Genomic DNA, 25,181 nt, shown 5'->3' on the forward strand with positions numbered 1-25,181 from the left:
ACTGTTTTGGCTGTTGGAGAGTGGGAGAATGATTTGTATATCTCTGCTTTGACGTCTTGCCCTTCTTGATTGAAGGAGATGTGAGGATCTTCAGCGCCACTTCTTCCCATCCCAGCCTCGACTTACCGGGTATGCAGCATCTCGCGAACCAGCTTCTACAGAGGGGTTCCGCAGCCGACGATTAGCGCGGAGTTGCCTTTCATGGAAAACCTGAGTCTTGGCCTATCATACCACCAGAATCAGCATACATTACCAATTCTGACCAGTCACATCCCCGGGGCAATTGGTGGCTCTCCCTGCTATGATTCGCGCGCTAACACTCCGGCGCAAATCCCCTCTGTATGACCTCGCCTGCTGTATGATTGGTCCGACGCATGCATGTCAGCTGAGCTCTCGGCCTCCAGCTTCGTCGCAAGTCTTCCCCATCCGCAGCCTCGTCGCTGACGAACACGACAAGGCCGTCCATGCTTTCGTTCCAGCCCCCAAGATCATGAGTGCACGATCCTGAAGGGATGGCATCCCAGAGCTACACCAACTTCAGGCTGCGAGGTATACCGAACCATGCGCGGAGTCGAAGCGATGTTCGGGAGCTCGTCCAGCAAGTCCTGGGTCTGGAAAGCCAAACCACCGTCACCGTCCACTCGCTTGCCTCCAGCCCTATAGAAAAGAACTCAGCCGTCGCTACGTTAAGCTTCGAATCGATACCTGACGCGCTTCCCCGGAAGGAATTTCCGGAATGGAGGTTCCCAGTTCCCACGCCAGACAACGACGTTGATGAGGATATGATTCCCCGAACGAGATACCTTTTCTTTGACACTCATTTCCACGGACTCACTCCGCTGCACTGCAAAGAGGACCAGGAATGTTCTGTTGAGTAAGTGTTCCAGATGTATCGAAGAGCACAGCTAACATTGTGCAACAGCCTGATAGCCGTGTCCGGCCTTGGCGGCCATGCATTCGGTTCTTTCAAGGAAAGAGATGGCCCGTTCATGTGGCTACGTGATTCTCTCCCCTGGGAGCTTCCGACGTTCAGGATCTTTGTCTATGGATACGATACCCAGCTGCAAGACAGTAGCTCGTTCCAGAATCTTACGGATCTTGGAAAAGAGCTCCGAATGAGCATTCACGAGACGAGAATCATTGGTCTACAGAAGAGGAATCGCATCATCTTCCTGGGGCATAGTCTGGGCGGCCTGGTAATCAAGGAGGTACGCTATGAAGCCAATCGCACCGGGGATTTTTCTATGCTAACGATTCGCCAGGCAATGATCGCGATGAATGATGCAGATGAGCATGTCGACCAAGACATACTAAGATCAACAACGGCGTTCTTCTTCTTTGGTGTGCCCCATCACGGAATGGCTACAAAGTTTCTCGTTCCACTCGTCAAGGACCAACCAAACAGATCCTTGCTTGAGTCTTTGGGCGTCAACTCACCGCTTCTTGGGCGGCAGTTGCGGGATTTTCCACGCGCTTTTGGGACAAATGAGCCTAAGGTCATATCTTTCTATGAGACAAGAGAATCTCCGACAGCGGAGCTGGTAAGTAACTCTGGTTCAATGTAGTGCCGCCGCATACCGACATTCTTCTTTCAGGTGAACAACAAATGGCAACTCTCTGGCAAGCCGGAGAGGCTAGTGGATCCAGCATCAGCCACACATGGTAGCAAACACCAACACCCGATCGATCGTACCCATTCGGAGATGGTGAAGTTTGGAGGAGACTACGACAGAGGCTATCGTATCTGCCTTGTTAATTTAAGGCAACTGGAGCAGGGGATGGTTGAATCTGTACCACAACTTGATTGTAGGGCATCATCAAGTGGTCAGTCTGTAATATAATGCAATTTGAGCCACTGCTAACATCTTTAGCTTTCGTCATTGGACCACGGCAGCACGGTACGTCTTCATAGACTCCGACGGAGCTACGCTAACCGCCAAAAGAATGTCTGCAGTCGCTGGCTTTCAAGGAGCAAAATCTGAGAAGAGACGACATCATCCCAGCTGAGGACACATGCAACTGGATACTCGCAGATCCCCGTTATACCGACTGGATACGCTCTACCCACGGTATGCTCTGGGTAAAGGGCAACCCGGGAGCCGGCAAGTCCACAATCATGAAGCACCTTTGGGCCACCATGCAACAAAACGTCCACCAAGAGCTAGTTGCCTCGTTCTTCATCCATGGCAGAGGCATTCAATTACAGAAAACGCTCCTTGGCTTATACAGAGCGCTCCTGAACAATCTTCTGGGCCACTTTCCGGACTACCTTGGCAAACTCTGCCAGCGATTTGAAGAGAACGAGAGGCAATTTGGTTCATGGGAAAACCAAAGATGGGAATGGAACGAGCCCGAGCTGCAACAGTTCTTCCACACATTTCTCCTCGATGTTTCCAAGACTTGGCCAGTGGTTATCTACATCGACGCTCTTGACGAGTGCGGAGCAGAGGCCGCGCAGAAGTTTTTGGAGCTACTGAAGCAGCTGGATAACTCTGCTGGACCCCGCGGTTGTTGCCTCAAGATGTGTTTCTCATCCCGGCACTACCCGATTCTTGGCCTTGAATCCGTTCCGACAATCTACGTGGAAGATCAGAACGACCGAGACATCCGACGAGTCGTGAGACACAGCCTTCAAGAAATCGATTCGGTTACCAAAAGGCATCAAATTGAAAACGAGATCGTCTCAAGAGCCCAAGGCGGATTCCAATGGGCCGTCTTGGTAGTTGCCAAGGCTGCGGCACTGAACAGAAGAGGGATCAATTCCCAGGTCATATACGAAGAGATCAGAACGATACCAGCAGAGCTGAATCAGCTTTACTCTGGACTGCTTCAAAACGCGGATGCCAGCGAACGGAAACAGACCAAAAGGCTGTTACAATGGGTTCTTTACGCCCAAAGACCTCTACAAATTTCGGAGCTGCGTGAAGCTTTGGCAATCAACACTGACTCAGAAATTCACTCCATCAACAGCCTGAGGGCCAGCAGATACTATTGTGACTCTCTTCCCGATACTGAAAGAAGAATCAAAGACCTTTCGAGGGGTCTCATTGAGATCAAAACCCGAGAAGTCTTTGCCATCACTGTTGACGATGAAAGCTTCGTACGTGAGGCACAGTTTATACACCAGTCTGTGCCGGACTTTTTGAACAAGGAAATGGAAGCAGCTTTGGGTGTGTTCGGAAATGAACAGCCTTCGTTAGCCCTTGGCCATTCCGAGATTGCGCGCGCTTGCTTTACGTACATTGGTCTACAGGAGCTTCCCAAGGCGGCGGAGCGTTCCTACTACTACCTCACAAACGAATTCCCTCTATCATCGTACGTAGTAGAACACTACGCCTACCACATTCAAACAGCAGCACTGGAAGGGGTTCCACAAGATGGACTCGTCAATATTGTGGAGCAGTGGATTGGTGACAACAGGAAATTCTACAACATCCTGACACTTTGGGATGTGCTCCTGAAAGACTTGGACTTACCTATCCTCTGGCCCGTCAGAAAGTCAACTGTTTGGCACTTTATGGCGTGTTTCGGTCTGACCAGTGCTTTCAAAGCTCGCTGGAAACATGACGCAAAAGACATTGGTCAATATGATCACCTTGGCAACACTCCGCTACTTCTTTCGATCCAGAATGGCCACGATTCGATAGCTACAATTCTATTGGACTGGACCATTCAAGCTCAAGACCGCCCCCGTGAAGATATAGCGGTTGCTAAATCTCGCTTCTTTGTCAACCCAAACGCCACCAATTTGCAGACTGCTACGCCGATCAGTCTAGCAATCAGATGGGGCGCTGCAGGTACTGTACAGCGACTACTGCAAGCAGCAGCAACATTCCGTATCAAGACGGAGTTGGAGTTCTCAGCGGTTCGCATTGTAATCGAAATCCAGGATGAGGACCTACTCGATCGCCTTATCGAAGTATTACGCCTTAGAAAAGTCATCAAACAGCTTTCACGCGTTACAACACCCACCGCAGAACACATGCGACTGAAGCAGGAACTTATCTGCGATGAACTGCTTACAGCGTCAGACCTCATGTGTGAAGCCGTACAAAAGAAGCGAAAAGATTTGATAGAAGCTCTATTAGATTGCAACATCTCTCCAAACACAGCAGCAGGAGTAGACTGTCCAGAAACATCTTCTCTTTGCTATGCAATCAAAATGGAGGACACGGATCTTCTCGCTAAGCTCATCGAGAGGAACGTGGAACTAAGCGGGGCCATCGATTATCTAATCGCGTGTCTTTTGGATTGGCAACGGGATTCTGATAAGGAGATTTTAACACAGCTCCTAAAGGCTGGTGCTGCAGCGTCAACATCTCACATGCTGGAATTCACAAAATGGAACAGAGCGGAGCTTGTGCAAGTTCTCTTGAAGTTCAATGTCTCTCCTAACATGCCACGTGGAGATAGTCCTCTGATGCTTGCGCTCGAACGTGGCTACGTGGAAGTTGTTCGGGCTCTATTGTCTTGCCCAGAGCTACATGTAAACTTCGCGATAGGAAATCTTTTCATGTGAGGTCCTGGGCAGATCGCGGAATCCAAGGGACATGGCAAAACCAACAGGCACTGGACGAAGTAGAGAAAAAGGAAGAGAGCTCGATTAAATGGCTCATGGGCCACAAAAATGCCGACATCAACCAAACAATACATACCGGTTCTGGAGACGGAGAAACTCGCATGCTGACAGCGATGATCGAGAAAGGCCGCGAACGAACCACCGCACTATTACTGAAATCGAACAGCATTGTGGTAGACTACGAGAGCTTCCTCGGGGATCAAGGACCTGCGTGTTCCTACTTTCCATACAGAACTGCCCCTTCTTCGGTGAAAGCTATCTCTCAATCGGAACTGAGGGAACCACTCCACGCGTTATTTTGGCAGGAAGTCTGTGACGAATACTTGTGGAAAGCGGCACCTCTTCTGGTGGCGACAGTTTTTGGGCGGTACAATACTGTACGTGTGCTGCTCGATACCGGCAAAATCAGCGACACGTCCATTGTAGATGCCTACTTCCTGGCAGAGTCTTTTGGGCGCTACGGTATTTCGGCAGCCCTTCAAAAATACATATCCCCAGACCGCCATATCTACCAAGGGGGGGCTGGCCGCCAGAAATTTGAAATATGGATTGGCGATGCAAAAGAGTTAGCCTCGCTTGATGTGGTATTTCCGTTCCCTGCCATGGCGCCACGGTTGGAACCTTGAGCCTTGGACCAATGTCCATTAGAGCGGACACATACACGAACCAGCACAAAGTCATTCGTATCCAAGAGGAGCCACTCAGCTACCCTCAATGATGGACTCAAGCGCGAATGAGTGGTCTTCCGTAGCGATGCGAAGAAGTAATGGTCAGGGTCGGGGTAACGGTCATTAAAACCAGCTGATCTACCCGATGAGAAGCCCAGCACAACTTGCATCATCTGCTGCCTCGAGCGACACACCAACAGCAGCATTGCCACCGCCTGACTTTACAGCAGGCGAAAATGTGTCAAGGGGCACTTTTATCAGCGAGCTGTGTGCATGGTCACCCAATGCGCTGGGCTCAAGCACATGGGAGAAAATACGGAATGAAACGCCCATGAGACCGCAAGCCCCAAAGGAAAGCTTTCTTGGATATCTCCGGAATAGAGAGGAAGGATGAGAACTGATAAAATACCCTGTCCGGAGCTCAGCCCCATTACCATGTACGCCACGCGACGCTCAGACGCCTTATCAATACCCGCATCTCATATGATGTACTCTGTAAACCATACCCAAAAAACGCAACGAACCAACCAGCAGCTCCAGGGAAAAAAAAATTCGACAACCGGGGCCCAAAAGAATAAACCGCACCCACCCTGCAAAAGATCAAGCGCGCCGGGCACCGCTCCTACCCGCCGACCCCTTAGTTTCTATACCAAGATTCGCCGTATCGAGGAACGAATCCGCCGCATCCATAGCCGAGTCCAGATCCACATCGTCCAGCAAGCCCGACTGCCTCTGCGCCATTTGCTGCTGCGAGCTCTGGCTGTGACCCTGAGAAAGCGCGCGGCGACATTCCTGGCGGACGGAGCGGCTGGCCGCCGGCGGCGCGGACGACGACGGCGGTGAATGGGCCAGTCTCGTAAAAGAGGAGCCGACTTGGCTGGACGTGCGAGGAGCGGCCGTGAAGCTTGGATTCCTGATTTTGAGGGCGGATGATAGTTTTGGGTTGAGAGATGATGGCTTTAGCCCCGAGGAGGGCGCTCGCTGGGCAAATATCGGAAACTTCGGCGTGGGGGGTGTGGTTGATATATCGGCGAATGTGACCTCGGCCACTGTTGTCTTGCCTTCGTCGCCTTCTTGAGCGGTAGTGCCGTCTCTTTTGGCGTCCATCTCGGTGTCATGGTCGCCTGTGGGCTTCAAGGGTGACGCTGCCATGCTGACTCTCTTCTGTGTGTTCTTGCTCTTCTTCACCGTACTGAAGGCAAATGGAGTAGCGGCATTGAATAGCTCTTGGGTGCTCATTTGTGCCGGCCCGGGATGAGGCGGATTATCCGTCAGGAAAGGCTTGCCCTTGTTGAAGGTTTTGAAAGGCGTAATGGCGGTGTACTCAGCTGGAGGCTGAGATGGTGGGGGCGTGCTAGTCCTGGTCTGTTGCGAGCTGACCACCTTTTCTGGCGATGCTGCTGTTACATTCCTCAGCGGTGACCGGAACTCGTGTTGGAACTCTCGTTGAGCGAAAAGCATTGCTGCTTGAGTGGAAAGATCGCGAGCTTGGCTGCGTTCATCTGTTTTGGTCGCTTGGCTCCCTGCCACAATCTCCGCCCGCTTTTCTCCTGTCTCATTGGCTACCATGGAATGGTCTTTTCTTGGGGAAGCAGTGTTATCCGTTGCCAACTTCGCCGCCTCGACGGGCTGAGAAGGCAAAGAACCAAAAGTCATCAGACGTGCCCTTTTCTTCTTCCGTGTGCCCTTTTCCTTGTCCACTTGGTTCGTGGGGTGAAGCTTCGGGGCGTTGACCGTAGGATCAGAAACCTTGCGGTAGACAAAACCCGGGGAGTTCGTAGCAGTTGGTGAAGCATGTAAAGGATGATCCCTTCTGCGCTTTCGGGACCTGGCGGCTGCGGATGTCACACCTTGCTCAGTAGATCGCACAAGAGCCTCTTTCAGAGGTAACTGCCCAGAAATCTTATTCTCATCGTTGCGGACATCGTTCTCCTGTCCTGAGAGATCTCCACCGAGCATATGCAGAGGTCTGTCGTCAAGCCTGATATCGCCCGCGGACATTACTAAGATACCCTCGTCGTTGGATTGATAGGATGCGCGCGTTAGCTCTGCTGGATTAGCATTATTCGTAGCCGACTTCACTCCCAAGACGGGGCGTCCTGCAGGAGTAGTGCTTACGACTGGCTCCGCAGGTTCAGCTGGGGGAGATGAGAAGCGTTGGTTGATGGGTGTGAATCCGCTAGGGTGTTTTCGATTTTTTCGGGGTGCGGTGTGAGACGACACATTCTCTGGGGCAGAAGCGGATACAGGCTCAAGGCCTTGTCGTCTTGCTGCATGAGGCATGTTTCTTTCCATGCCACTTGCGCGCTCTTGATTGCTGGAAGAGGATTTCTTGACTGGGCAGTCCTCATTGAGATTGATTTTTGACGCCAAAGGCATGCCCGACTTGGCTAGCGCTAGCCTTGGAAAGTTGACACCTTTTCTAGCAGGCTTGTTTTTCTCTTGCGCTCCATCGACACGTGGCTTCAGAGACAGCATATCTTGTGGTCTTGAAAAAGAAGCTGACGGAGCAGCTGAAGGCTTTCTGACGGCACCACCCTCATCTGTAACTGGATCGTCGTCGTAAATGGACGTGTACACAACTTTTCTTCTATCTTTTCTGCTCGGACGGCGGCTTTCTGGTGCGGGCGGCCTCTGGTGTTCAGACAGGAATTTGGCATTCGGCCTGGATGGCTCGATTGCAGCATTGCTGCGGACGTGGGGCCGCTCTGACGGGCTTCTAGTTGGAGTTAAAGCCTCAACCACGTCCGCCTGCTTGTCGAGTTCAGAGGCGTGCATAGTGGACAGCTCAGGTGTCTTTGCAGGTGATCGAAGGCGGGTGAGCCACTCATCTGTAAAGCTGCTGCGTATTTCTCTTGATCCATATTCTCTGCTCCGCGTTATTTCTTCTTCTGCAGGGTTCACTGCGACCGGACGACTTTCACCCAGTGCTTCTGCCGTAAGACGAGTGTTGAAGGAGGCGCCCGTCAGGTCGACCGGAAGTGCTGCATTGTTCCCGCGACCATCTTTCCGTAGCTCGGCAGCCTTTTCTTCCCGTTTCTTCAGCTCCCGACGCCGTTGTTCCCTCCTCTCAGCCTTTGCCTTCCTCTTTTCCTGTTCAAAGTGCTCCGCCTCAGCTCTAGCCTCACGCTCCCTTTGCCCGGGGTTGGTGTTTGTCGCGGCGCGTTTGAAGCGAGGAGCAAGATTGGACTCGTGTTCGGCTGATTGGGGAGGTAGTGAAGCGTCTCGAGTAGTCTGTCTATGTCGACGTGCGGTGGAGTGAGCGGGCTTCTTTTTAGCCCATGGGTTCTGCCAACCATTTTCGAAGGGACCTCTGAGGGCGGCCGTTTGAATGAAGAGAGCGGAACCTTGCAGATACTGGTTTGCGTTGCTCACGATGCGGCGCCGCTTGGTCTCGCGTTGCGGGGTGTCGGCTCCAAATTCTTCGTAGTCGATCTCGAGCGGCTCGAAGGTCAGTGGAGCAAAGAGCGGATGATGGCGCAGGGTCGCCATGTTGCAGGATGGCGGCAGACAGCGGTGCAAGACGGCGACATAGTCTGAGCGAGACAGGCGGAGGTTGGATGAAGCGAGAGAGAGAAGTCGCGCTACGGGCGGGAGCGGGCAGGCGGGCGGCAGTTGGCTAGCGGCGACGGCGCAGCGGTCTTATTGCGCGACGGGCCATGCAGGCATCGCACTTGGGGCTGCAGGTGCAGGCAATGGCGAGATGCGGGGAGCTTCCAGGTCGCTGTCGAAGCACACGACAGGCCGGGCGGCGGGCGGTGGAGCGTGCGTGGAGCGCGACAGAGGCGACGCGATTGGCAGTTGCTGGGCCAACTGCGCGGCGCCAACTTTTACTGGCCCGCCCTACGCCGTCATCTCCACGAACGCGCGAGTTTCCCATCCTTCGTGCTGAGGCTGATCGACGCGCGATCTCAAGGCTCTTGTCTCCCTGCACGACATCCGCGTTGCAGCCTTCTCCCGAGCGAGCCGTCGTCCTGCGTCCGGCAGCGTCACCTCTCGCCCACGCCCATCTCCCGCGCCTGCTAATCCCGTCAACCAAAGCAGTGACCACTCTACGCCATCAACCCCGTAGGATCGCCAGTGCCGCAATTTACAGCCATGTCGTCGCAGCCATGGCTGGACGATCTCTCCGAGGACTGGGACGACCGCCCGCCTATCTTCTCGCCGCCGCCCAACCTCGAGACCCCGATCAAGGTCCCCGCGAGCCGCATTCCCCGCCTACCAAGCTCGCCCGCGCTGGCAGAAGTGCTGAACACCGACATCCCCGGCTCCCCGAGTCCCAGCAGACCTCTGCCCGGCAAGCGCAAAGTAGCAGTCCTTGGCGAGCGCACAAACAGCGACAACAACATCCTCAACAACGACCCGCCCTCCCGCTCCGTCTCCGCAGAGTCAACCGGCTCCGTAGTCCAGCACAGCGCCGCCGATATAAAACCACCAACCCCCCGCTCCATCTCCGCAGAATCCAGCGGCTCCGTGGTCCAGCACAGCACCGTCGAAATAAAACCTTCAAACGCGTCGCCTGCACGCCCAAAGAAGCTCCAGGATACGCCCGAGTGGAGGAGACGGCTGTTGAATGGCAAAATGGGCTACGGCGACCAGAAGGACCTGTTCAGCCCCATGGGTCTGGAGAACATGTTCCAGCCGCCGACGATAGCTCGCTCATCGCCCATTTCGAAGAGGAGAGCAGGCATCTCTGCCATCAAAGACAGCTTCGCAATGCCTTCAAGTCCGCCGCCGTGGCCATCGCAGCTGTCGCAGTCCCGAAGTTCACCGGCAAGGAACAGCTTGCGTTGGAACCTGAACAACAATGCCATGAATGCCGATGCTGGTTACGGCTCCGCATCTGAGGAAAACATGTCCGAGGACGACAGTGATGTTTCGTGGGAGGACGAGAATAACGATGCATCAGATAACGGAGATGACAATGTGTCTGACACCGGTTCGGAAGTGCGCCACTCCCTTGCCGAGGACGATGCTGCAGAGTACATTCCAGAAGCCCGGCAATCTCATCACCAAAAACATGATAGCCAGGACGCTTCTCTTCCGGAAATAAGAACGCAAGATGACACGTCCAAGGCTGATCGCGAGTCCGCATTTGGTCGCCTTCCGCCACTGAACACGTCTTCGGCGCAGAACCCGCGAGCTGTGAGTAACCGCTCAGAACTGACGGACGATAGCTTTGGTCCCGTCTACATCACCAAACACAGAACGGAAGATGGTAATGTCGAGTACGCGGCCGTTGATCTATCAAAATCAGAGCTGGAGAAAATGCGCAACCCGTCTACCGAGCAGCAGCAACCACAACAGTCCAATTTCGGCGAAAGCATGCACAGCTACGGTTCCATGGGCTCGCAGCCGATGCCTGAGGATTTGCCAGCCGGTACTCCCGAACAGGCCCCCACCGGTGATTTCGTCAACATGAAGCGTGGAGAATTCTCAGCGGATGGTCCATTCAAGGCTCACCCTCTGAGTCCCTCGCCTCAGGATCGGAAGAATTCGAGCGCAGGCGGAGATTTTGGATCATTCCCCAGCAACTCAAGTGGATCTGCCCCTACATTTGAAAGACCCCACAGCCGGTTGCGATATCAATTCATGCCTCGTCACTCCAGCCCTCCCATGTCACCGAGAACACCAGCCCGTCGTCCAAACTCTTCCTTTCTGCAGCCGGACAGACCACAATCTTCGAGCAGCCCTCTAAAATTGTTTGGAGACCACGACACCTTCACTGCCAACAAGCTCCAACGGCGGATGAGCCAGTTGGAAGATACCCTCTTCCAGGAGGAGCATGCCGCAGAGAACAGGAGGCAGAGTGGGGGCGGCGCCGCAAGGCGCATTGATCTTCGATTGCCTTCAGTGGAAGAAGCCAGCTTCCAGAAATCGGGCGCTCCCCGTGATAATGAGGATGATTACGGGGAACTCGGCTCAGACTCGGAAGAAGAGGGTGGCCAGCTCGGATTCGGCGAGTCCGCAAGCAGCTACTTTGGCCGCGGCGACCTTGACGATTATCCTTTCCCGGAATCGTTCGGCAACTCCCAGCAATCATCTCAGGAGCCTGTGTATGAGGACGATGACCGATCAGGCTCTCCGCCGCCTGGATCTGCCCCTCGATTCCAATTCAGTTTGAACGACGGCATCCCGCAACAGAGCATCCACACAAAGCGAAAGCTCTCTAGGCATAGTGCCAAGAGCTGGACTACGACCGTTACGAACAGAGATTCCATTAAGATACCCAAGTCGCCCAGAGTGGGGCTAAGAAGAGCTCTGGCCGCCCGTGGCGACCTTGAGCAAGCAGAGGGCAAGAGAGCCCCCCCTTCACCTTTCAAAAATCCCAGCGCAAAGCGACGCCGAACTTTACTCCCCGGGGACATGGAAGACGCCGCGGGTATGGAGGATAATGAGGATGTGCCTCGTGACGACGAAAGAAGCCGCGAGAGATCTCGTCCCGGCTATGGGAGGAGAAGCCAGGAGACGCGTTTCGACAGACAATTGCACTCTGCAAACCCTGACCTTCATCCGAGAAGGAGCTTCCTTCGCCCCCGCAACCCGACGCCCAGTCAACGTAGGCGCGAGCAAATCCAAGCCGACATCATCGAAGCAACCGAAGCATACCTGGACAGCTCTCCCAAACAGCTTCAAGTCATCCAGGAGCACCTTGAAAGCCCTGACCCTCACCGCAGTCCCTCCTATGCTGAAGACGAAAGAGCAGTGGCAACCCAGATCGCGGCTTTCTCGATCAAGCTGCGGCAGGGTATGAGGGACGAGGACCGCAAGAGGTCCGTCACGACTCAAGATTTTCTCGATGAAGCTCGATTCATCATGGATCACATCCGCCAAAAGGGCAGGCCCAACAGCGCATTGCAAAGTTTGGCAGAATCCGGAGATGAAAGCCCGGCCCATGATGATGGCAACTGGGATTTTCTTGCTGTTCCCAATTCACCTTTGACGTTCTCAAGACCTCCGAGTCGCGAAGGCTCCAAAGGTGGCTGGCGGCACCCTGGTACTTTCACGGAGAACCCACGTATCGCAAGCCATCTTCGGAAGTTTAAGGAGGATGACGGCGACGACTTCATGGCCTCAAGCGTGCGCTCGCTCAATGTGAAACACCTGGAGGATAGGACTCAGGAAGAAAGTGATTTCTTCCAAGGCCAGTCGCCCGACATTCGCATATTGACAAACCATCTCACCCAACGTCGCCGCGAAAGGGGACAGTCGAACGCCACGCGCCCAGACTCGAGGGAGTCTAGTAATCATGATGATTCTGCTCAGTCACGTCCTTCGACAATGGAGTCGTCGTTTGGTAAGACAAACCTGACCACTTTCTCTCGTCGGTCTGACAATGTAGCAACGCTCCCTCCTGAAGCTGTCGCGCATCTCATCCCGTCAGAGATCGCTGGCATGAGCTTCGACCGCGAAAAAGGCATCTGGATCAGGAGCCGGAGTGCTGGAGGTCTGGCATCTTCAGCGAGTGTCAGCCACATAACTAGCGAGGAGGACCCGCTCGGCAACATTCCTGATTTGACTGTCGACGAGGTCAAAGAGCGGAGACGCATGGGCCGAACGCCACCAGCTTCGGACGACCTCAAGCGCCCACGCGAGGAAGACGATGTCTTCGTTGACAATTCTGCACCGGTGGCGCCTTCTTCGGACCCAGCCAGGCCAAGGACGCGTGAAGGAGCTGAGATTCCGCCTTCAGATACCAATAGCGCTCCCTCCAAGTTTTCGAGCCATTTCTCTTCAAGCGTGACTCAGGCCGAAACTCGCGCAACCTCGATGAGCGACAGACATGCGAACTATATTCCCAAACATATTCGCCGCGAGGAAACGATCATGGAAATGCCGTCTCCTGAATACAACGAGGACTCTGAGCACGACTTCAAGTCTTTCGACGATGAAGTCCCGTTACAGAACAGCCGTTTCTCCTTTGGTAGGCACAGAGACGAGCAGGGCGCTGGTGAAGACTTCTCCAGGATGGATTCTCCTGCTCCCCACGCACTCTCTCGGCTTCGTACCTTCGACGATGAAGCTCAGGATTTGCCCACGCCTCTGAAGAATGACTTCATCACACCCAGGTCCAGATTCAATGGATATCGCCGAGCCACGAAGCAGACGGTTACCGATTTCAGCCCATCACCTTCTCCAGCTCGCGACAACGAACTGTCAATCGTCCAGCATCCTGACTCTGAGCAGCGGAGGATGAAGTTCCAAGTCAGCGTCTCCCGTCAAGGTCGTTCTCCGGCAGCTGTTCCTCAGTCTCCCGCCAACCCGTACAGCAATAATCCCGTTGGATTCGCGGACGTGACGTTTGTACTGAGCGAGCTTCCTCCTTTCACAGTCAGTGGAGAGGATGAGCATGAGTTGCCCAACCGTACTCTCGTCAAGCGCAACGGCGCTGCAACAGTCAACGTCCTTGAGGACAGGTACGCGCAAGGTACAATGGAGTTGATCAAAGCTCTTCAGGACAACGAACCGGAAGAGCCCTTCTGGGAGGATCTGCGCCGTCTTGATTTGCAGCAGAAGGATCTACCGACGCTGAACCGTCTGGATGAACTTTGCTATCGCATTGAGGCTTTGGATGTTTCCAACAATCACATTGCCCAGTTGGCCGGTGCCCCGACTACTCTTAGGCGATTGAACATCAGCAACAATTGTTTGAACAGTCTGACGAGTTGGAGCCATCTCACGAATCTTCAGTACTTGGACGTGTCTGGAAACGCCATTGATAGTCTCAAGGGCTTCTCAATGCTGATTCATCTGAGGGAGCTGAAAGTCGACGACAATGAGGTTGATAGCCTTGATGGAGTAATGGAGCTGGACGGTTTGCTCAAGTTGAGTGCAAAGGGTAACAAGATCAAGAGGGTGGATTTCCAGGGAGCGTATCTGTAAGTGAAATCCTCACATGGGATGCTGTGGGAAGTACTAATCAATTGCAGGGAGCGCCTGACCGAGCTGGACTTGTCGGACAACGAAATTCACAGTGTTCGCTCCCTTGACACCCTGAAGTCCCTAGAGATTCTCAATCTGGATGAGAACGAACTCTCTACCTTTTCCTTTGGTCGTGTCTCGAAGGTCAAGCAGCTAGGCCTGAACCGTAACCGCTTGGAAAAACTCGATGTATCATCCTTCCCGCGCCTGGAGACCCTCGCAGCCGATTCAAACAACCTTTCCTCCCTCAGCGGCATCGCCAAGCTCAAACATCTCCGCGTCCTCTCCGCGCGCGATCAGCACCCTGCATCCGGCATTTTCGACACGACCAGCTTCCTGGCCAACGCAGACATCTCGGAGCTCTACCTCTCCTCCAACACCATCCCGACCCTCTCTTTCCCCGAGGACAACGCCGGTAACACGACGCCTCTCCTCAACCTCCAACGCCTGGAGCTCGCGTCGTGCGGCTTGCGCACGCTGCCGGACAAGTTCGGCGCGGTCGCGCCCAACATCCGCAGCCTCAACCTCAACTTCAACGCGCTCAAGGAGCTACGCCCGCTGCTCAACAGCAAGAAGCTCGCGCGGCTCGACCTCGCAGGCAACCGCCTCAGCCGGCTCCGCCGCAACGTCCTCGTCCTCGCAAAGGTGCCGTCGCTGCGCGCCGTCGACCTGCGCAACAACGCCTTCAACGTCGGCTTCTACCCGCCGCCCAGCGCGGACCGCCGCGTCTCGCGCGCCGGCCTCTGCATCAGCATCGACGACGACAACGTCTCGCTCGTCAGCGGCGAGCACTCGCTCCTCGAGCAGGAGGCCGAGCAGCAGCGCCAGCCCCAACACCTCGTCCTGCCGTCGGCCGACGACGACCGCGACCGCGCCTACCTCGCCCGCCTCGACGCCGACACGGCGCTGCGCCGCCGCGTGTACGAGATGCTCGTCGCCGGCGCGTGCGGTGGCGTGCGCGCGCTCGACGGCCTCGCGTTGCGCCGCGACGAGGCCATGCGCCGCGACGAGGTGTGGGAGCGCTTGGTCGGGTTGGGCGTCGTCGTGAGGAAGAATAAGAAGGGGGAGAAGGGGATTGCTGATGCTGCTGAAGTGGCGGATGTTGGCTCACCCTCACCCCGGGAGAGTCTCGTCCTTGAGGGGAGGAGGGGGGAGAGGAGGGGGGAACGGGAGCGGGAGCGGGAGCGGCAGCAGCAACAACAGCAACAGCAGCAACAACAACAACAGCAGCAGCAGCAGCAGCAGCAGCAGCAACAGCAGTCGCGGGTGAGGGGGAGGAAGACGAAGAAGTCGGGGGGTTTTAGTGTTGGAGTGAGGGAGATGGGGAGGGTGTGATGACAATAATCATGACGATGATGACGACGACGATGATCGGAATGACCTCTTTTTTTTGGATTGTTCTTCTTCTGCCGCCTCTCGAGGAGATGCGCCTTTTTTTGTTCTGTTCTGTTCTGTATTCTTTATTTTTGGGGGAAGATGTTGGTTTGTACGAATTCTCTCTAGTAACGACAAAGGGAGGGGAAGGGAGGGGGGAAACAAAAGGTCGAAGTATACGATATCATGGGCATAACATACATATGGGGTTCCTGAAATTGGGGAAAGGGACCCTCGGGCGTGGTGTTTGGGATTTGAGCGTCTTTTTTTGTTTGTTTGTTTGTTTGTTTGTTTGTTTGATGGTATTTGGGGGGTTTTCTTCTTATTCTTTCTCTTGCTCTTTGTTTCGAACGAACGGAGGCTTGCGTGCGTGCATGCGTTGGTTATTGGTAATCGTGATATGTATTAATTCTTTTGCCACTCACTCATGGGCTTTTTGTGGTGATCTGGGATTCTATCGTCGTTCACTTCGGGATCTGTAGTTCACGAAGTTGCCGCATGTCAGATTAAGCAGGGAAGAAAGAAACACGGCACGTGCGTAGTTGAGACCCTTATGTTTGTATGCATTTACCTGGAATCTAACCTGACCCCGCCTGACGCTGTGTATGGAAATCAAGTTGAGTAGAAGAAGTAACCTGAGCAGAGGAGCCGGCTTGAGGACCGGCAGCAGTAGATGGTCCAGCTTGCGATGAGGATGCCGTATTGGGACCTGAAGTCGTCGGCCTCAACTGGCTGAGTTGTTCTGCGCATCTACATCGGGGCCTTTGGTTCAACTGCCCAAGATTAAAGCCCCATTCAAAGAAACCCTATCTACCGGGCATCATCCCCAAGCTAGTTGTCCTACGTCAGGACGTCAGGGCGGCATCGCCCGCAATGAGGATGAGTAGTCCAGGGACTTCCTTCCTGTAACTCTTCAGGACTTGGATCATGTCCTTGGCGAGGGCGCAGTCCCTGCGCTCCTCCGGATTGAGGAAGGTGTAGCACTTGCAGTTGCTGGCGGACGTAACCCTTCCGGCGTTGATCGAGGCGTCAAACCACCTGTACGACACTGGGTACGGAGACCGCGTGTCGACGGGCAGGTCGGCCTGGATGACTAGGAAGTTGGGGCTGAGGTTCAGGTCCGCGGCAAGATCGGCGGTGGTATTGAACACGACGCCACCGTACTTTTTGTTGAAGAAATCGCGCTTCAGGGACAACCCCTTCAGGTCTTTTCGGGAACGGATGAGGAAGCAGTTCTGCGAGGCTGGGGCATTTTTGAATATGCTGTGGGCGTCGTTGGCCCTTCCCATGGTGGACCACATGATTGCGGTGGAGGGCCGACCGCATTCTCTGATTATAGTCTGCGCCAACTTGACCCTGTGAACAACGGCCCCGCTGTCGATCTTTTGCACGAAGTAGGAAACATCCGGGACGTCGTGGGCCGGACAGCCCACGGATATGTGGTACATCTGAGAGCCTTTCATCAATGCCTTCGTCCTGGCGAGGAGTGAGGCTATGTTGTGAGCTCTTTCACAGGTAGTGATCAGCTGATAGTTCACATTGGGGGCAGCGCCAATTGCGCCGCGCAGAGGAAGCAGCAGCTTTTCTGAAAGGGCCCTGGATTCACGACCCCAGCAATTGAGCTCGTGGATGGCGACAAGTCTCAGCCGGGACCAGTCAATGTGCTTCATGCGTTCAAAAGTCTTCAGTGTACGAGGAGTGACAAGCATGATGTCGGTCTCGGTTGGTAGGCTGTCAAATGGCGCGAACAAATCGTCCTCCAAACCACCGATAACGATTCCCATGTTGGAAGTGCTGTTGGCCAGCTCCACCAAGTGGTCGTAAAGTTGGACGAAGGACTGGCTGTTTGCAATGAGAATGAGTACCCTTGGGGAAACCTGCAAGGGACGGGGTGCAGAGTCATGGTGTCTGGCGACGAAGTCGATGGCGCTGATGGCCAGAGTCATGCTTTTTTCGAAATCTGTAGAGGATTCAGCGTTGCAAGTCCCAATAGACACCAAAAAGGACACGAACCAGAGCTCGAGCAAATCATGACGTTCTTCCCTTCGACTATGTAGGGGAGGACATGGACAGGCAGAGGGGTCAACAAGTCCTGGAGCCTTTCGCGGGACCTGAAGAGGGACTTGATGTTATCACGCAGCTTGGGATCCGACACAAGTGAATCAGTAGGCCATACACTGTCGTCGCTTGTGCACTTGGGCGCATGCCACGGAACGTAGTACTCAACAACAAGATGTTGCTGCTGGGACGACGGCTGGGCCATGTGCGCGCGCCTCCTGTAGTCGACCAGGCCGTGCCAGATAGCGGCTCGATCGAAAGCGGAAAGGCCGGACATGTTGTTGTTGAGCCATTTTTCGGCACTCGCGAGCAGCCGTTCGAAGCGAGCGGCGGCGTGCATGCTGGCGTGTGGCTTCTTTTGGATCATCTCTCTTGCTTCGGTGACGTCACGATCGGAACTCAGGCGAAGTAATATTCCGCGCATAGTCAAGCCCATCTCGGCGTCGTTGGCGAGATAGTCGTTGGGCGCGAGCATGTCTGACGCGTCTGGACCGCCCTAATGTGTGTCGTATCAGTATGCACGATTCTCAGGGCGCTGGGTACGCAGGACATACCTGGGCTTGAGCTTGAAGCTCCATGACTCCGAAGCCGGTGCACTAGGCGCTGCGATGTTGGTGTAGCGGTGGAATTTTGGAAGTGGAAGGCGGGCGGGTTGTGTGGTTTGGTGTCGCGGGGCGGGCGGTCGCTCCTTCTTACCTCAGAAGTTGCAAACGCGACTGCCCGCTTGAGAAAGCGACCTCGGTGGCAAACTGCTGCCTTGAACCTGGCTACCTGGCTGCCTAATGTAAGCCGCGGGGACTCCCGTGCATATTCTCGCTGGACTGCTCTAACACTCCAATGCACGCATGGGCCTTACACCTGATTGGCATCAATTTTGATATGCTATTCGGCTATCTGGCTCTTCAACTGGCAGAAGGAACATAGACCAATGGCTCTGCTTCCTTTGCTCTGTTGCTATACCAATGGCCTTACGCTGTAGAAAAGAGATAAACCCAAGGACCAACCTTGGTCCTGAATATGCCGGCCATGAATCCCAATATCCGTTAACCTCATCAGTCATGAGTCTTGTCAGTCATGAAGAGCCGCCCATAATGCAACCCTATCCGTCCGACCAATTACCCCAAAGGAAAATCGCCAAGCCCAATCCCAACCATGAAAACCATGCCTTTGGAGCTCCGCTCGTTCGCAATCACTTATCCACGTTTTCGTCTCCCCAAGACCTCTCTCACTCACCCTCGACCATGTCCTCGACCTCGCGCGCGACCTTCTCGAGATCGAAGTCGACGCTATCGTCGTCATAGTTCAGCTGAACGTCATCCATGGCACCGCCTCCTCCACTCTGACCCTCACCCTCGTCCGAATCCACCTCCGTCTCCGTGCCCTCCTCGAAGCCCCATCCGAGACCGGGCACGAACGACGCCTCGTCGCTCCGCCTCCACGCGACGCCGGCGCGCGGGTCGACCCACGTCGCCTCCTCGATGCGCACCTGGTCGGGCGCGAAGCGCGCCCAGTACGCGCGGCCGTCGCGGCAGCGGCGCTGCTGCCAGCCCGGCGGCAGCCGCAGCGCGTTGAACGCGGCGATGTCGTTGGCGGGGTGGGCGTCGCCGCCGCCGGGGGCGCCGGGGACGTTGGAGACGACTTGCGGCTGCGGGAAGCCGGCGGTGAGGCGCGGCGTCGTGGGGGACGTGTAGGGCGTGTTGGACGAAGCTGCCGAGGCGAAGGACGTCGTCGTGGCGCCACCTGCACGGCCGCCGCTGGTCTGCTGCTGCTGCCGGGACGCAGAGGTGCCGGTGTTCAGGGCGGGCGGGCGGCGAGGCGGCAGCGCGGGGAGTCTGGGGCGGGCCGACGGGGCGGCGGCGGTGTTGGTGGATGTAGTGGTGTTGATGGCGACTCTGTTGAGCCGGTCTTGGACTTCGGACAGCATGGCCAGCACCTCCGGATCCTTTGCGTACTTGCCCTCGGGCGAGGGTGACGGCGGATCGTCGACGACGGCGGCGCGGCCCTTGCCCTTGTCCTGGCTGGCACCGGCGGCAGCACCAGAGGAGGAGGAATCGGCACCAAAGCTGGACAGCTCGGGATTGTCCAAGATGGGCTTCGGGCGGTATCCGACCACGACGGCGCCGTAGCAGTTGCGCTTGCGGAGCAGCGCGTGGCACGGGTTCTCGGCGCCGCTGCTGTCGTCGGCCGGGTTGGTCCAGCCCGTCGCCGCGGTGCTCTTCATGCTGGTGGTGGTGTCCGGCCTGCTTCCCGACGACGAGGACGACGACGAGGACATCTTGGTGCTGTAGCCGAGCAGGGCGGCGATGCGGTCGTGCTTCACGCCATCACCAACACTGCCTCCCAGAGCAGCGTCGCCGCCGAATTCGAGGTCAATTCCGCCGTTTATCTCCCTGTCCTTGTTGGCCAACGGCGCACTGTGTCCGGAATACGGGTGCGCGGCGTGGAATCTGCACACGTCATCGCCATAGTACGGGGCGGCGCCAGCAACCGTGCCGCCCAGGGCCAGGTCGCCGGCGAACCTCTCGTCGGCGTACGGACGCGGGTGCTGCTGGATACAGCCGCTCGAGTGCATGTCGACGCCCGTGGCCGACGTGGCCGCCAGATCGTCGTTCATGCTGGCCTCACGTGCAGCCCATTCGGTGCTCATGTCGCGCTCGAGCGTCTCGCGCAGGGCGGGGTCCATGGGCAGCGCGGACGGGTTGATGGACACGCCGGCGTGGTGGCGGTGCGTCAGCGTCCAGCAGACCATGAAGTGGCGCAGCGGGCTGTGGGTGCCCTCGGCGCCGGCAACGCTGGTGGTGCACGTGTAGGAGAGCGCGATCTCGGACGCGGACGGCAGGATCTGGTTGCGGGTGCAGTACGACACGAGGCCGGCGAGGACGTCGTCGCGGAACTGCGGGTTGTGGAAGGTGAGGCCCAGGGCGTAGGCACGGATGAAGTCTTTCAAATGGTTGGCCCTGGTATCGCTTTGGGTTAGAGTCGATGGGGGTTTTTTCAAGAAATGTTTTGTTGTCTGATCGAGGGGGAGGGGAGGGAAAAAACTTACTCCTGGGTCACTCGGCCATAGTACAGCCACTTCAGGAAGATAGTGGCGGCGGGGCGCCATCCGGCCGGGAAGGTGAACTCGCGCGGCGGGCATTTCATCAGGATATCCCGGCGTAGTTCCGATAGCTCGCGGTGGATGAACATGGGCTGGCCGCCATCCTCGATGGTGATGGTGTTGACGCCGTCGTAGTGGCAGAGGTAGGCCTTGGTGCCGGCGCGAGTAACTGGGATGGGCGCCGGGGTTGCGTAGTGCGGATGGAAGACGGAGTACTCTCTCGGGTTGAAGATGCGCAGGCCGGTGCCGTGCTTGCGCGCATTCTCATCCTGCTCTTCCTTCAGGCGCGCGTGCTTGCAGTAGTGGAACCAAAAGTCACGGAGGTTATGTGGGCCGGCTAGAAGCTCGTTCAACAAATCGGGCGTGCCGAAGTGGATGTAGAGGTCCACGAAGAGATTGCGGATCGGGGCGTCCTTGTCCGTCACGTTCGGGCTGTAGGCGTGGTTGATGCAGACATTGTCGGGCAGCAGCTTGAGCTGGCCGGGACGCGTCGCGTTGGTAGCAATCTCGTCGATGATCAGGTTGGTGAAGCGCGTCGCGCCCACCATGTCGCCCAGAACCCAGGCGTCGACCAGGTCGGGACGGTCCTTCACGTTGGTCCAACTCAGCTTGAGCGGGCCACCGTGCACGTAGTCGAGAAGGAGATGAAAGCTGCGCGGCGTCACCGTCGGAAGAGACCACGTCATGACGGCGGGACCAGACTCGAGCCCGCGGGCGAAGTAGAACATGTGGTCGGTCATGAAACTGGCGTGGACGGAGAAGACCTCCTCTTCCTTGCCCACCTTGACGTGGACAACGCGCTCGAACGTCTGCGACATGGTGGCGCCGAAGGGTGGAGTTGTCGAAGGGAAGAGAAAAGTGGTGAGAAAAGAAGAAGGTTTAGACAGGCGCGAGCAAGTGGGAAGTGATATAGGTCGTCCCTGGTGGACCGTGCGCGGAAGGTGGCAGTCAAGATATTCCATGGCCACCCCAGTGAGCGCAGTCAAAGTGTTATGCCTGTGGACCTCACTTCGCATGGCAAGAAGTCCTTGCCATTGGTAGCCATCTCCGGAGATAGTAGTCATCTATTGGTAGTTGACGGCGATATATATCTTGATACACATGGCAGCTGTCGGACGTCGACTTCGGACACCCATGCTTGATACCACAGCTAACCGGTCGCAACGTACACCCAGACATCCCGGTCAACTCAGTTATTCCGACCAACACAAAACCGTTCACTTCATTATGACGACACCGCTGGAACAATTACACTCTACCCTTCACTTCTTGATCTTGACCCACCCGTGTCTAGAACACAGCTCAAAAGCAAGACTTGAGAAGCGCAGGAGACAGCGATAAGAGTCCTTCCAAAGTGAGGCAGAATCCAAACGCACGCCCTAGAGGCACTGCCAACGAAAGTGAGCCCGCCGGCGCATGCAGTGCAGACCCGCCCGCCCGCCCGCCCCGACACAGCTCCCACACCCACCCACAAACAAACAAACGCAACAAAAACCCCACAACCTCTTCATCCACACCCTTTCCAGCGAAGACCCACTCAACCCCCGACGCAGCACCTCCTCGTGCCTCCCAACTCGAAACCCCTCGCCCAGCCCCACAAACCACCATCTCACCCCAATCAACCATGCAGCAACCCGGCTCCCAAGCCCCTCCCAAGGGCAAGAAGCGTTCCTGGAGCGAGTACCCTCCACTCTTTGCGATCCACTCTGCTTAGTTACCGGACGCCAGGTGAGGCCGCCCTCCGCCGACAACGCTACAGACCTTCGTTCTCTGCATAGCACCCAAACATGTCGTGAGACCCACCCCCAAGTGCTCTGGCATTGATGGCGTTGTTGAAGGACGCCTGCATGTGCGGAAGTATATCTGTCCATTCCGTCTCCGGCTGGGAGGCCACATGGTGCCTGAGCGCGATCTCCACAGTCTGATTGGATCGCTCTGCCTGACCATCCGCCTGTGGATGGTAGGCGGTCGTCATGTGTTGGGCTATGCCCAACTTCTGATAGGCCTGCTTCCAGAACGCGGATGTGAATCGTGGATCGCGATCCGTGATCTGAATTCGGGGAATCCCCCACCCGTGAGACAGGATCTTTCTGACGTACTTATCGGCCCATTGTGGAGCGGACTAATTCTCTTTGCCCTTAAGGAGAAGCAGTTCCTTGGTGGCTTTACAGGTGATGGAGAGCAACATGTCGAAGGAGTTACGCGTGGGGGGCAGCTTGACTACAAAGTGTTTGTCTTTTTGAAGTGCACATCCATGTCCGGATAATCGATTCAGCTGCTCCCCATTTCAGTTGGTGTCACCGTTTTTTGAGCAGTAGGAAACCTCATTGACATGCTAATGGTCTTGGAAACTGGATTGACTATGTACTACGTATATCTTTAAGCAGGAAAACAAGGCAATACTATTAATGCTGAGAGAATGACAGAAACGATTACTATGTGAGTGGGCTTCCACCGGGTTAACCTCTTCCATGCGTAGCGTGATATCTCCCTTAGAAGAGAGTGAAAAGCAGGCCCAAGCCGGCAACGAGCAGACCGGAAACGGTGGTTTTGCTACCGGCGCCCTCATACTGGACGGGAGTAGGAGTGGGCGTGGGCGTAGAGAGGGGGGTGCTGATTGCGCCATAGGTGATACCGCGAGCGTAGTTCGGGCCTGAACCGGTAGAGCCTTCGACGTTCGCCGTCGCAGCAGGAGTAGGCGTGACGACGAAGCTGCTAGTGTAGATGACCGGAGTGGGGCAGCCGCAATCCTCTCCCTCTCCCTCTCCCTCTCCCTCTCCCGACTCGTCTCCCGACTCGTCTCCAGAATCCTCGGAGTCATCCCCGCTGTCGGATTCACCGCTGTCATCGCTGCCAGAGCTGCCATCCACACTTCCCTCGCCACCGTAGCCACCGGCTGGAAAAAATGTCAGAACTTGCCAAATCCAACTGCAATGTGCCCAATTGAGACTTACCACCTCCAGAAATTCCGCTGCCACCCGTCGATCCCGAGGCGGATCCGCTTGCTCCAGCCTCGCCATTCGCACCGCCTGGTTGTTCTTGTTAGGAAAATGTTTGTCGAAAAGGACAGAAAATCGGGGAATATACCCTCAGCCGCACCACCCGCACCCACACCGCCACCAATAGAAATTCCACTGCCACTGCCACTCTCCCCAGAGCCCGATGCCTCTCCCGAGCTGCCATTTGAGCCGCTCACGCTGCCTGTTTGAAGGAATTAGCAAGATGCAATCACGATAGGGACAAAGACAGCGGACCTTCGCCCTCGGCCGCGCCTCCAGCCCCACTTCCGCCATTAACACCACCGCCGATCGATCCACCGAGGCCAGCGTTGCCTAAAGCACGTTAGATGATTGATCGGAATGCTCTTGTGCGAACAGTCAGCTGCTCACCACCAATTCCCGCACCCGCTCCTCCCGAAACGGACCCCCCGAGACCACCCTCACTCGAGCTTCCGCTTTCACCGCTCGCGCTGCCTAACCAAGGGAATCAGTACCAAGTCGTTGGACGAAAAGAGCACAAAAGCAGCATACCTTCTCCGGCAGCGGATCCTGAGCCTCCAAGGCCCACGCCACCTTCACCGGCCGCGCTTCCTAATCAAGGAAATCAGTATCGAGTGTTTGAAAAGAAGGGCATAGAGGCTTCATACCTTCGCCGGATGCGGATCCTTCGCCACCGATCGAGCCACTCGCGCTTCCTAATCAAGGTAGTTAGTATCGAGTGTTTGAACAAAATAGAGCGCGAAGGCTGGGTACCTTCTCCAGAAGCGGATCCTTCACCTCCAAGGCCTAGGCCACCTGCACCACCGGCCGATCCACTCGCACTTCCTAATCAAGGAAATCAGTATCGAATGCTTGAAGGAAAAGAGCGCAGACGCTGCATACCTTCACCTCCAAGGCCCACGCCACCTGCACCACCGGCCGATCCGCTCGCGCTTCCTAATTAAGAAAATCAGTATCGAATACTTGAAGAAAGAGTGCAGAAGCTGCGTACCTTCGCCAGCAGCGGATCCTGAACCTCCAAGGCCTAGGCCACCTGAAGCACCGGCCGAGCCACTCGTGCTTCCTAATCAAGAAGTTAGTATCGAATGCTTGAAGAAAAAGAGTGCAGAAGCTGCGTACCTTCACCTCCAAGCCCGCCTGCAGCTCCTCCTGCGATGCCACTGCCGGCTCCCGCGCCGCCAGTAAGAGTTCCATTAGCTCCAGCACCACCTGTGATAAATTGAATCAGCAAAAAGCTCCCTGAGAACGCGATGGATGGAGCACTTACCAGACAGTCCGGCACCTCCCCCAAGCCCGGCAGAGCCCCCAAGCCCGGCAGAGCCCCCAAGCCCGGCAGAGCCCCCAAGCCCGGCGGAGCCTCCAAGCCCGGCAGACGCATCTCCCCCAAGCCCAGCAGCGCCCCCGAGCCCGGCCGACGAATCTCCCCCAAGAGACGCATCTCCCCCAAGAGACGCATCTCCCCCAAGACCGGCCGACGCATC

General features: G+C 56.0%; 6 protein-coding genes across 6 annotated transcripts; 2 read left to right on the plus strand and 4 right to left on the minus strand.

Annotated features, from left to right (window-relative positions):
• Positions 1-512: 512 nt before the first annotated feature.
• On the plus strand, positions 513-4,519 carry SLS55_004862 (uncharacterized protein; the record flags this gene model as incomplete). The annotated part of the gene is made up of 4 exons (XM_066776314.1): positions 513-874; positions 923-1,208; positions 1,872-1,898; positions 1,955-4,519. The coding sequence occupies 4 exons, from the start codon at positions 513-515 to the stop codon at positions 4,517-4,519; spliced, it is 3,240 nt and encodes a 1,079-aa protein (XP_066634195.1).
• Positions 4,520-5,847: 1,328 nt separating this feature from the next.
• SLS55_004863 (uncharacterized protein) lies at positions 5,848-7,472 on the minus strand (the record flags this gene model as incomplete). Its single annotated transcript, XM_066776315.1, has 2 exons — positions 5,848-7,250; positions 7,466-7,472. The coding sequence occupies 2 exons, from the start codon at positions 7,470-7,472 to the stop codon at positions 5,848-5,850; spliced, it is 1,410 nt and encodes a 469-aa protein (XP_066634196.1).
• Positions 7,473-9,345: 1,873 nt separating this feature from the next.
• On the plus strand, positions 9,346-15,504 carry NUD1 (the record flags this gene model as incomplete). The annotated part of the gene is made up of 2 exons (XM_066776316.1): positions 9,346-14,126; positions 14,178-15,504. 2 exons carry the CDS (start codon positions 9,346-9,348, stop codon positions 15,502-15,504), a joined length of 6,108 nt encoding a protein of 2,035 aa, XP_066634197.1.
• Positions 15,505-16,388: 884 nt separating this feature from the next.
• On the minus strand, positions 16,389-18,179 carry SLS55_004865 (uncharacterized protein; the record flags this gene model as incomplete). The annotated part of the gene is made up of 3 exons (XM_066776317.1): positions 16,389-17,503; positions 17,557-18,097; positions 18,156-18,179. The coding sequence occupies 3 exons, from the start codon at positions 18,177-18,179 to the stop codon at positions 16,389-16,391; spliced, it is 1,680 nt and encodes a 559-aa protein (XP_066634198.1).
• A 647-nt stretch (positions 18,180-18,826) lies between these two features.
• Positions 18,827-21,519, minus strand: SLS55_004866 (uncharacterized protein; the record flags this gene model as incomplete). Its single annotated transcript, XM_066776318.1, has 2 exons — positions 18,827-20,558; positions 20,648-21,519. 2 exons carry the CDS (start codon positions 21,517-21,519, stop codon positions 18,827-18,829), a joined length of 2,604 nt encoding a protein of 867 aa, XP_066634199.1.
• A 1,674-nt stretch (positions 21,520-23,193) lies between these two features.
• On the minus strand, positions 23,194-23,549 carry SLS55_004867 (uncharacterized protein; the record flags this gene model as incomplete). The annotated part of the gene is made up of 2 exons (XM_066776319.1): positions 23,194-23,511; positions 23,541-23,549. 2 exons carry the CDS (start codon positions 23,547-23,549, stop codon positions 23,194-23,196), a joined length of 327 nt encoding a protein of 108 aa, XP_066634200.1.
• Positions 23,550-25,181: the final 1,632 nt, after the last annotated feature.

Source organism: Diplodia seriata, assembly GCF_021436955.1.
Source record: "Diplodia seriata strain FDS-637 chromosome Unknown scaffold_4, whole genome shotgun sequence".
Classification (NCBI taxonomy): domain Eukaryota; kingdom Fungi; phylum Ascomycota; class Dothideomycetes; order Botryosphaeriales; family Botryosphaeriaceae; genus Diplodia; species Diplodia seriata.